Source organism: Pezoporus flaviventris, unplaced genomic scaffold, assembly GCF_033815535.1.
Source record: "Pezoporus flaviventris isolate CSIRO_AGI_PZ_B2104156 unplaced genomic scaffold, CSIRO_AGI_Pfla_v1 ptg000066l, whole genome shotgun sequence".
NCBI classification, from domain to species: domain Eukaryota; kingdom Metazoa; phylum Chordata; class Aves; order Psittaciformes; family Psittacidae; genus Pezoporus; species Pezoporus flaviventris.
Window position 1 is genome coordinate 10,297,984 of NW_026892614.1, and position 12,536 is coordinate 10,310,519.

At 35.4% G+C, this 12,536-nt stretch overlaps 1 protein-coding gene across 5 annotated transcripts in view; it reads right to left on the reverse strand.

Moving 5' to 3' along the window:
- Positions 1–690: 690 nt before the first annotated feature.
- The window catches only part of RYR2 (ryanodine receptor 2), a 380,332-nt gene continuing 368,486 nt past the window's right edge, over positions 691–12,536 (reverse strand). For all 5 annotated transcript variants that reach the window (XM_061471193.1, XM_061471190.1, XM_061471195.1 and 2 more), the window contains 8 exons: positions 12,472–12,532; positions 11,171–11,317; positions 9,980–10,114; positions 8,716–8,872; positions 6,518–6,582; positions 5,136–5,236; positions 3,723–3,774; positions 691–2,000 (listed from right to left, as the gene is read on the reverse strand). In XM_061471193.1, the coding sequence (XP_061327177.1) occupies positions 1,905–2,000; positions 3,723–3,774; positions 5,136–5,236; positions 6,518–6,582; positions 8,716–8,872; positions 9,980–10,114; positions 11,171–11,317; positions 12,472–12,532 (814 nt within the window). In that variant the 3' untranslated portion in view covers positions 691–1,904. The remainder of the gene's footprint in view (positions 2,001–3,722; positions 3,775–5,135; positions 5,237–6,517; positions 6,583–8,715; positions 8,873–9,979; positions 10,115–11,170; positions 11,318–12,471; positions 12,533–12,536) is intronic.

Sequence of the window (12,536 nt, forward strand, 5' to 3'; positions counted from 1 at the left end):
AAAGTACATTAGAATTTGTTTTCAAGACTAAAGGATCTTGAAATATTGAAATAATTAACTACATATTTCTTAATAAAATGTACAAAACCAAAAGAGAGTGTGTGCCTGTGTGTCAAACAACAACTACTCTCACACCGTACAACCAAAAAAGGAACATCATTGCAACCTTCCATTTCTGAATTTGATATATAAATCCCAGAAAGGCTGATTAAAAGTGTTTTACAGAGTTGTACCCAAAATGGAGGAAACAAAGCTGGAAAAAATACTCCAAACTGGGTGAGGGTAATTTGAAACCAGAATTCAGCTTGTAGCTGCTGTACCTGCCCCTCCCACCATCACCAGCCTGCCCAGCCTCTGGCCTAAAATATTGTAGAATTTGAGAATTTTACCAGGATCTTCATCAGGATCCCAATTTCAAAGTACCTGAACTGAAAGTATGGCTTTTAAGAATATGAAATTAGTACTTTTAAAGAATTATTTCTTTAGTTACAACTGAGTATTGATACAGCCAATTTATTTTATGAAAAAACTGTGGACTGTAAAGAAACAAGGTGGAGGAGCAGAACAGCAAAAAGTCCAGGAGAAAAAATACAGAACCAAAAGCTTTCATTAAGAAACTGCAGATTAATCCTGTTTTGAAATGGGTGTAATTAATTCAGGGATTAATAAAAAGACTCCATAACAAAGACCTTAAATGCTACCCAAACCAGCTTGTTTCCATTCTGAATCTCTCTTTTTATTTGCAAAGACTGGCATTACAATTGAAAAGGACTCAAAATGGAGTGATGTACACATCATTGGTATTTCATGATGCAACTGATGGAGTCCCTGAATGGATATTGCTTTGCTTTTAAAAAATAATTTAACAAGAAAATCTTCAATTCCACTAATCAATCACAGGTGGCAGAAATGAAAGAAAGAAAAAAAAATCAAAACTACTGTCAAATTCATAACATATACATTGTTGGCTGATGACATTTGTTCCAGATGTACAATAAAGCCCACAACACTTTATTACTATGGATATAATTATTGTGAATGTTTTTTCATGTTGATCAACTTGCTTCTGAAAGTTGGTTTTTTTTGATTGTTTTAAACTTGCATAATAAACATGCAATGAAACATTTCTTGTTAAAGTGTTTTTTGCAGTCATCTTGTTTTCAAACAAAGATTTCATAAAGTTGCAGTGTTGTATCAGAGCATTACCAAAATAAGAGCAAAAGCTAAAGAGGAGGGTAAATGTGAAACAAACTTGATGAGAATAACTCAATCTTGTCCTGAGACACTCCAGTCTTATTAAAAATATGTGCACAATCAAATCCCTTCCTCCCAAACCCACCAAAACCACAAATAAATATTAACTTGGAAGAAAGGGAAGACATAAAGAAAAAGAAATATGATGTCATCATGTACTCATCTTCTGCATAGCTCAACCCACATATAGTAAGGCACTATTTCCCCACAACTTAAGTGTCCACAACAATCTTTTACAGTGCTCTGTGAACTACATATAGTTCCTTCCAGGATGATGAAATAAACAGGTTTAATGAGTGTTGCTACCGTGTCACCCCATGTGTGATCTTATCGACAAGGGCATCATCTGGCAGTTTCAGAAATAAGCTGTCAAGTCTCTTCCTACGCGTGCATGTTATGTATAGGGATATCTTTTGTGTGTGCAAGTGGTTGGTTTGTTTTCCAGAGTTGCTGTTATTTTTCATTGTTCTTTAATCCAATGTTCTCAAAGCAAATACACAAGAAAATAAAAGCGCAGTTGGATCATTAAAAACAGAGCTTTGGTGCTCCAAAAAGCACACAGCTTTGGGGATTTAAGAAATCTGTTAGACATTCCCAAAGGAGCTGGGAAATACATGGACAAATTTTCATCTGGAAATCCTCATCTCAGCTTAGTTGAGCTGGTCTTCGTATTGTTTACGGAAGCAATCACCAGCAGGAAAAAATTCCCAGCAGCGTTCTTGGTACATTTTCCATACATAGGATTCCTGAAAGACAAACAATTTAAATAATTTAACTTGATTCAATAAACAAGCACCAACCATGACTTTTTCCCTTTTATTTATATACTGCTTCACTTTTTTGATTCCCTGCGTATCAGGTTGTTGTATATCATTCTACAAATTCACATTAACAATTTTGATTCATTAGAGTAGTTTCTTGATATTTGTTACCTAGAAAAAAAACACTGAAGAAACACATAGAAAAGAACTAGGTAGATCATTCCTATTGCACACCGAGGAGCACTGAAAAGCTCAATCAAAGCTGGTCATGAAACAAATACCAGGGTAAGTAGAATATTTTACGTCATAGAAATTTGACTGAATTTTTGCATTGGTCATTTCAAAACATGACTATACATTACATAAACTAAAACGGCCTTTAAAAGCATTTCTTAGAAGAGCAGTATTTTTCTGAATTAGCGGTGGCTTTTGGGGTTTGTTTTTTGTTTTTTGTTTTGGTTGGTTGGCTGTTTTTTTGTTTTTTTGTTTTTTTATTTTATTATGATTTGTTCAGGTAAGGGCTCTGTCTCTAGCAGACCAGAGAATGGTAAAGGATATATTAATTTATTTCCATTTTAATCACACCACTTAAATGCTTTTTATTATACAAATTCCATAGTTGAAAGGACATGTGTTATACAAGTTATAGCATCATAGACTCATCTAGCTTAGAAAAGACCTGTAACACCATTGAGTCCAACCATAAACCTAACACTGCCAAGTCCACCACTAAGCTTTGTCCCTAGAAATTACATAGCATAAATTACTCTCAGTTTTCAAATTATCAGCTAACAGTCTCAAACCTGAACACTTAGTAGAAATCTGGCTTCAGTGAACATAGGACTGTATGCCAATGTTAAAAAAAAAGCAAATAAAAAAGACTTTTTTTTAAAAATATCTCAGTTAGTATGAAATTCTCAAATGGATGTTCAAGAACAGCAAAGCAAATACATAAAATCTGATACTGGACAAGGCTGAGAAGATTTATATGAAGAAGATGACTATAATTTCCCAGTACACACATCAGAGTTCAGAAAGAGTAAACTACATTGATTTATAGCAAATCATCCCTCTGACCCAAATCTGTAGGGCTACGTATATGATGCTCTTAAGGTTTCCTTTTTTTTTCTGATCTGCAACATAGGAATATTTGCTTAGTCAGTTGCAAAACTTCTACTAGGAAAAAAAACAGTAGTCTGTAAATTTGAAACTTTTTTTTTTTACTAAGTATGCTTTAAGGAAGTTGAAGGAATCAGTAGAAGTTTGACAGAACAATAGCAAAGAAGAAATCTCCAGGTTTCTGCCACGGGTTTCATTTTAAATGTATACACAAGTTCTTTCATGTGGAGTTATCCATGAACATAGACAAGATTATATATCAATAACAGTAAAGGACAAAGACTATTAAAAAAGAATCAACAGGAAGAAATTATGAGTGCTGCTTTCATAAGATGCTTAAATGTTCTGTATTGTCTGTATTTATATTTTGTGAAAGTAACGATTTAGGAATAAAAGGTCAGATAACAAAATAGGAACAGAAAGCACTACAGAATTGATATTCAAACTAATATGAAGCAACCAAAGTCCTAAGAATTGTTTAGAAGAATGAGAAGTAAGTTACGTACCATATAGGGAGCTATTAATTAGAATATTCCTAATACAGTCTTATTTAAAACCTGTTTACATTCATAGAATTTATCAACCTACCTGTCCTGTATGCTCTGTTTCATCTTTGTTAATAAGATACATGAGAAAAAACCTACAAGCAAAGAAACAGTAATTATGAATACATTAGGCGACCCACAGAGGGATGGATATTTTTCGGATGTATGGTGATAATGCTGTTCATGAACTTACAAGTTCCAGAGTTCTATTTATGATAATATTCTCAGACATTAAATATACTTTCCTGACACTCTTGACATTCAATCACTGTTCAATGAATAGTATGCTAAAATGTGAAAGATTCAGTTTGATTTACAGTAAATTGCAGCAGAGTTTAAAAGAAGATTTACTTAAACTTTTTAATTTAAAATTGTAATAAGACATTTTCTTGCCCAGAAGCACCAACTTGGAAGCAGACAGAGAACAGTCACTGGAGCTTTGATTAAGAGATTTCTCTTATTGAAATTATAGGCTGGAGATATTTTACTAGTGTATATAACTCAAGATCAACATGAGCAGAAAAGAACGTATAATTTTAAAAATACACTGGCCTTAGGGTTCTGGGCTAACAGACACTAGGTGATGATTTCAAAATTTCACTCATAATAGACATTCTTTCAAAATATATGTAAAAATATAAACAAAAATATGAACAAAAATGTCAAAAAACATTTCCTTAAGGTACGCACATAGAATGTTATTGTATGTTAATTGTGCAGTGCTTTGTAAGCAGGAACAAAATCCCACATGATGGTGTTTTCAATGTATTTTGTTTGTACAACATGTTTTTCAGGTGGAAGTTCTCTTTAGGAATGTTTGACTTTACATTAATCATTAATTTGTGCACATACAGTGCTAGTTCATAAACATCATAAATGTCAAAATCCATCCACTGCTTCAGGCTGACAGCACTATTATAAAAGTACACTTTGTCACTGGCTTTTCAAACTTATTTGACAGGAGAGAAACAGTATGATACACCGATTGTGGACCTGATAAGTGGCTTTATTTCCAGATTTAAAAAGACTGAGTGCAGTGTCCCAGGCTTTCTTTGTCAGCCTCAACACTCCACTCCCAATATTTTGTCCAATGTAAGCTTTCCCTCTTTTATCTTACTCCTTTGCTTGTGCATTATTCTCTCCATCAGTCTCTAGGCCAGGTCATACTGTTGTTCTGCACCTTACACAACGCATTCACTTTTACAGCTCCACAGTAACATACTGAGTTCCTGGTTTCCATCTAGCTCACACAAACCTGGTGTGTCACAACCAAGCTGGAAACAAGGTAACAAAGTTTGTTCAATCCCCATTCCTATCCCCCCAGAATGATATATTCAGACAGCATGAGTGAACATTAAAGCCAAACAGTACTATTACTTATGCAAAAGAGCTAATCAGGTACTTTCAGAGTGCGAGGGTCATGACTTAGTGAGGAGTTCATTTTTACTGTACTCACAAATAATTGGCCAAGTTGTGCTCCTGTAGTGTGTGTGTTTCAAAGCCATGGGGCACTGTGTCAAAGTAGTCATTTCCTATTCCACAGATAAAGCACTTTGTCTAGGAGAAAGAATATAGAGCACTTCAACACTATATATAACCCTGTCCCCCTTTGAGAAAAGACCAATAAAAACGTAACAAGTTTCTTGAAAATAGCAATGCATTAAGTGTAATATGTGCTGAACAAAAAAGCTTTTCCTTTAATGATTGGGACTATGTACCTCAGACAAAACACTTGAATAAAAGTTTAACTGCCATCAGAATAGCTTCTGTGCCAGCTGCAAGTGATCAATTATCAGGAGAAAGAATGGTATACAATGGTCAAAGCTCATTTTGATTTTTTTTTTTCCCTTTAACACTGCAAGTAGCACTCACTGTAACATCCAGCAATATTTACCTCAATGCCTCCTGTGCTCGTTCAGCTGAAACTGACTGTGCTTAAAGTTCAGATTACAAAACATAGTAGGTTTGCAACACTTTCCCTAGGTGTTGTAGGCATATTTAAACAACAGCATAGAAAACTACCAAGTACGGGATACTTTCAGACTCAGATTAAAAGAACATAAGTCACCTGAACAAAGAAACTGAGATCTGAGATGAAGTGTAACATGACAGTGTTGACACTGTAGCCTGAAGATCCAAAAGACTTAAGTAGCCACAAGCATGTAATTCATTATAATATACAGAAATGTACAAAGATTTTTCTTGTTTATAAAAATGAAGATACAGGGATTAGTCTAAACTTTAAAAAGTCATGAGAAAAAAGGTGTTAGTCTTTTTGTGTGAATTTTTGTTAACTTATAAATGACAGCAAGAAACTGGCCACATTTGATCTGGAGGTATTTAAAAAATCCATACTAGGAATGGGAAAACAAATCCAAAATATACTTAGAGCAGAGTATCAGTTTAGACACCTTTGTTTATGTCCCATGCAAAAACACATACAAGATAGCACCTAGCACCTGTCAAAGCACAGCATACCTCTTTCATAGGAGGCAGCACAGAGTGGTAAATGCCATTCAAAACCTGGATGCTAGCAGAGTTTTCTCTTCGTAAAATAGTCTGAAAGGAATGTCACTGGGTACTAACAGAACTGCTTATGTAAGTTCTTATATTTTGTTACATACAAAAAAAGTCAATTCAAAAAAAATATCAGCTATTATGTCCATCTAATAAACTGAGATGTGACAGTAGAATCTCATCCAGGATATCTGACATTGGACCACGTACAGAACTGTATTTTCCTCTTAGTTTAAAATATTATCCACTAATATTTTGATTGAAAACAGATATTCATGAAACTTGAAAACAGGGTATAGTTTACCCATCGAATGTTCTTACCTCCATGTCTTCCTTAACTTGCTCTTGCTGATCTCTTAATTCACCAAAAGCATCAATAATTAAACCTAGGGTTTAAGTTAAAATTATAGTTAATGTTCAAGAACAGAACTGTGACAAAGAATATTTGGAAATCCAGGGATAACTCTGACAAAGAACATTAAACAAGAATCTTGTACAGAAATTCTAAAAGCCAATGTATACTTCAAAGACCAAAATAACATGTGAAGAAAAAATAGCAAGTTAAAGAACATGGCTATCAGTAACATCACTGAATCACAGAATGGTCAAGGTTGGAAGGGACCTCTGGCAATCACCTAGTCCAATCTCCCTGCTAACACAGGTTCACCTAGAGCAGGTTACACAGGGTCACATCCAGGTGGATTTTTAATATCTCCGGAGAAAGAAACTACAACCTCTCTGGGCAGCCTGTTCCAGTGCTCTGTTATGCTCAAAGTAAAAAAAACTTTTTCCTCACATTCAGATGGAACTTCGTGTGTTTCACTTTGTGCCCACTGCCCTGTATCTATCTGCTATTCAGCCAGTTCTCACTCCACCTCAGTGTCCACTCATCTAATCCACACTTCCTAACCTTACCTATAAGGATGTTATGGGAGACAGTGTCAAAAGGCTTGCTGAAGTCAAGGTCGAAAACATCCACTGCTCTTCCCTTATCTACCCAGCCAATCATTTCACCACAGAAGGCTATGAGATTTGTCAAGAAAGATTTCCCCTTGGTGAATCCACACTGACTACTCTTGATAACCTTCTTTTCCTTCACATGCTTACAGATAACATTCAAGATGAGCTGTTCCATCACCTTTCCAAGGACTAAGGTGAGATCAATCGGCCTGTAGTTTCCTGGGTTCTCCCTTCTTGCCCTTTCTGAAGGTTGGAGTGACACTGGCTTTCCTCCAGTCCTCAGGCACCTCTCCTGACTCTCCAAGATGATGGAGAGTGGCTTAGCAATAACATCTGCCAGCTCCTTCAGAACTTGTGGGTGTATCCCACCAAGGTCCATGGATTTGTGGGCATCAAGTTTGCCTAAATGATCTCTAACCTGATGCTCCTCAGCCAAGAGAAAGTCTTCCTTCCTCCAGACTTTACCTCTTGCCTCCAGGGTCTGGGATTCTTGATGGCTGGCCTTCGTAAAGACTGAAGCAAAGGAGGCACTTAGTAACTCCGCTTTCTCTGTATTCTTTGTCACAGCCAGCAGTATCATTTGGAATTATAAAATGTTTTATTTACAGTGCCAGAGTTCAGGGATTAATTACATGGCAGACGCAGAAAGGGTCATAGCAGTGTGAATTCTCTCTCATTACTGGAATGGGTTGCGCAGGGAGGTTGTGAATGCTCCATCCCTGGCAGTGTTCAAGGCCAGGTTGGACGAGGCCTTGGGTGATATGATTTGGCGTAAGGTGTCCCTGCCCACAGCAGGGGAGTTGGAACTAGATGATCTTAAGGTCCTTTCCAACCCTAACGATTCTATGAATCTATGATTCTATGATTATTGTTGTCATGCAGTACAAAGTTCCACTGTCAGAGCTTTATGGAAGTAAAAGGTCATTTCAGGGAGATACAGAAAGAAGAAGACAAACCACCACAAATTCTATGGCTCAGATTCTAAACTATTTATGGTTCTCCCTTTTCTTACACCAATACAAAGGACTAACTCCACAGTCACTACTGATACAGCTGTGCTGTAAAACTGATGAATACCAGATGAGAATTATACTCAAAGGTTGACAGCTACGGCTTCTACTCTTCAGCCACTCGCAAAATAAAGAAATAAACAGTATGAGATAGGCCACTTCAAACAAAAAAAAATTCTGCACCCTCCCAAAGCACTTTAAAAAACTTGCTTGAGTAAGAGTTATAAACAATTTACCACAAGCTCCAAGTCTTGCTGATTATTTACAGGAGGCTTTTAGAAAAGGCAATGAGAAGATAGAAACTGTAGTGATGCCAGTATTCTCACAGCAAGGAGCTTTTTTAGCTTCCACTGATCCTGTTAAAAGCCTGTCGATTTTCAAGAGACTAGAAAGAAGACAGTATGGATAAAAGCCAGATGGGTGTGATTTACTATATAAATCTGTGCTTCATGATATTCGCTGGCTGAATCTTAGGTGTGCAATTACCATAGCACTAAAATCTTTGTACTGCAAAATAACACTTTCAGTCCATGGATTACAAACATATACCTTGAATAATTGCAAGCAGGATGACGATCACAAAGAAGAAGAAAGTGATGTCAAAGATAATCCGATAGATTTCATATTCATCTCCTGCTGGATCCTCTATTTCATCACCAATGCCTCCACCAGCACGCACTCCAACATACATGTGAAACATGTAGCACTAGAAAACACAAAATAAAGGGGTACAATGTTTGTCTGCTGCAAAAAGTAAAAATACCCATTGTTGCAAATTCAGAAATTGGCAGAACTGGAACATGGTCTAGGAACTATACTATGTCAACTACTTAAATCATCTTTTTCTTCCCTTTGAGGTCGTGTATATTTCTGAGGGTGGTGAAATGCTGCTGTGCTGCATTGTTTCATGTTCTGTCATTACGCAACAGGTCAGAAAGATCACAGACTAAACTACCTTAAGACCAGCAGCAAACCATGATTCAGATACAATCGTTTCAGTAACGTACAAGTAGGAAAAGCCATTACCATCCCCCCAAACCAAACAAACAAAAGCACAACCAAAAAACCCCAACCAAATGAAGAAAAAAAAAAAAAACACAACCAACCAAAAAAACCACCACAACAAAAAAAAAACCCACCAAAATTAGAGACTTGTGAAGAAGACAGGCTAGTTTGTAATGAAAAGATTCTGAGACTAATACTGTGAAACAATGATCTGATAAATGGTTTAACAGGTCTCTCAGTATAGTTATGTGTGATGCCAGCAATGCAAAATTTCCAGCTTATCGTGCTATAATTTAACAGAAAATTATGAAACCATTGTCAGAGGTCAAGAGCAGGGGATTGGTTCCTTTTCTTTAAAGTAGCTTTGCAAACTACAAGTCCAAAGTTCTCACTCCCTATCAGAAAGTAGCAATGACAATAACAGTAACTTTTAAATGGTGTCAGTTCCCTAGAGGAGTTCAATATTACATGATATATTGAAATAGATCTAACTTTGTTGTACAAGACTATCCTTTTACAAGGACAGTAATAGCAACACATTTTAGAAATTCTTTGTGGTTTAACCTCTACCTACCATCCACAACTGCAAAGCCATCACGTCTTCTATTCATTTACAGATGTGTTTTTTTAACATACACAGGGTATACTCTAGGTGTTAGGGATTGTATTTGCATTTGTTCCTTTGCCTTCAAATATAGTCTTTCCTATCAATGTCTAATGACATGACAGTATGAATAGGAATTACAAAAAGATCAGGACAAAACCACAACAGTTCAAGAAAAAATCCAGAAAGCAAAATAAGACTTACTGTTAGCATATCATCACATTTCATGTCTGGCATATCACCATCTTCACTCTTGTTGTAGAACTTGCGGAAAAAATTGAATGCCACTACTGTATACAAGTATACTACTACTGCCAGTAATCCCACTGTTAGAACAAGCTGGAAGACAAAATTATAGAGTGGATATAACACCACCGTGTAATTATGCTATACAATTTTCTTTGAGAGAAGGAAAGTAACAATAATTTGTATGTACTAGCAGAAGGAAAACTTTACTTTTTATCTGTCTTGTATCCTTGTAATATGTGGTAATAAATCTGCATACTTTCATGCAAATGTGCATTTCACCTGTTTTATTTTGAAGGAAAACAATGCTTTAGAACCACAACTACAAAGACAAATCTTGCAAAATCTAATGCATACATACACAGTCAAGAAATGCATTAGAATTATATAATCCCCACACGATCAGACAAAAACATCTGAAAGTTTACTACCTAATAGTACTGCTGTTAATATTACCTATTGTATAATTATGTTAGAGTACTTCCACTCATTTAATACTAAAACAATTTTGTTTACATCTATGAAATCACACATAAAACTAACTATTCCTAGTATTATAATATCTACCTCACAGAAGCAGCAAGAAATGCCCCACTGCTCAACTGCAGCGTCATTAAAATTTTGCCTTGAGCTTTACAGAAAGCAGCTGGAAGTGAACTGCAATATCCTGCAAATTGGTATTTCTCTTGCATAGCTGCCAATGGGATTTGGAACTAAAAAGTTCCCAATTATAAAAAATGTCCCCTCACTTCATACATAATTAGATAATGTACAAAACTTCAGGACTATTCTTAATTTCAGATTTCATAGCTTCTGTAGAAAAAAAATTATCATCAAAAAGCTGAGTTTCTCAAACAGTCCTCTAACAGAAACAGTAACTCCCAACTGGACCTGTCTTTAGATGAAACGTGAAAAAAAATTTAACAGCAACTTTATGACACAGTTGCTTGTAACAGTGAGCTACTGTCATATATCCTAGTCCCACTTTCTTATGCTTATAAACACCATTGGCTAGTTGCCCCACTAACCTAAGTTCTAAACTTTACAATGAAAAAACAATTCTGTTGCCAATCTGCAGAGCACCTGAGTTAAGTCACGAACAAATCTGCCCTGCAAGCGAAAAAGCTGGAAAGAGATGACAGCTGATACCTGTTTACCATTGTGGGTCACTGATGACAGGATAGTTCGTAATGTCTTGAATCCCATTGCAATGTCAAGGAGATGAGCAGCAAAGAAAAAATTGTTGTAATGGCCAAGGACTGACATGGTCATGTACCACGCTAGGTAAAGGAAAGACTAACAGAAAAAAACAAGTACATCACAAAATAAAACTCATTGCCTATTATCTTTAACTTAATTCAAAACACTAAAGAAATTGCTTGACTGCTCTTTTCTTTAAATAGATTTTTTTCTTTTTTAACATGGAATTTGCTTGGGATCTGTAAGAATTTTCTCTGTGCAAAAAATGTTAAATCAGCATACAAAAAGCTCACAAGACATGGTCAAAATTGATGTATTCTAAATTTGAACTTGTAAAAACTAATTTTGAAATTGCCAAGCCCTTATATTTAAATGTTTGCAATGTAAATTTTTTTCTGATTTAAATGATTTATGAATTTCTAAATAATTACATTTAAATATTAAATCACGAAGGCAATTAATGACATGAAAAGACTGTAAGCAACAAAAGGAATTTAATAGTTCAAACTACTACAGCTACTACTTAAACATGTAAGTATTATTGAAGTAGTTTACTATTACTACAAATGTTAATTTCAGCATTTGCGCTATCATTTAATTTTTATTGGACTTACATGTTTATAACAGAAATTAGAGTCCCTCCCTTAGAGAAAGAAAACCCAACAAATGAATACTGAACAAACTACAGATCATGCTGTCAGTAGACCTGGTAACTTACTGTTCTAGTCTTTCTCATCTAAAGTCAGGTTACACTTTCATTCCCCTAGTTCTAAAATTGTTTGTTATCCAACCATTTTTTCCACCAGCAATAAAGCTGAGCTAGGCAAGCAATAATTGTAAGACTCAAATTTTCCACATACATTAACTATACCAATCAGATTAAGCGCCAGGAATTTTCAAACGTTCATAAGGTTTATGAACAATATGAAAAATAGCAGTTAGAATTTAAATAGTTTTCAAATTCTACAGTGCAGTTCTTGCTTATTGCTTCTGAATAAAGCACATCAGAAGGGGATAGGAATTGACCAAATAATCCAAAACCCGTGCAACTGGGAATAGATTTCAGCAATGTCTTTCTAAGCGTCTAAGATTTTCTTCACCTATGCAATAAATTAAATACAATCCAGAGTATTTCATACCTCCCTTTGAAGCACTTCGGGCTAACAAGTGTATATTGCCTTGTAGAAAGTTAATATATACATACATGTGCAGACATATATATACACACAAACATACTCTCATAAACTTACATTATCAGTGAAAACAACTCCTAATTTCCACATCTGATACTTAACATCAATGGAATTTAGCCTGC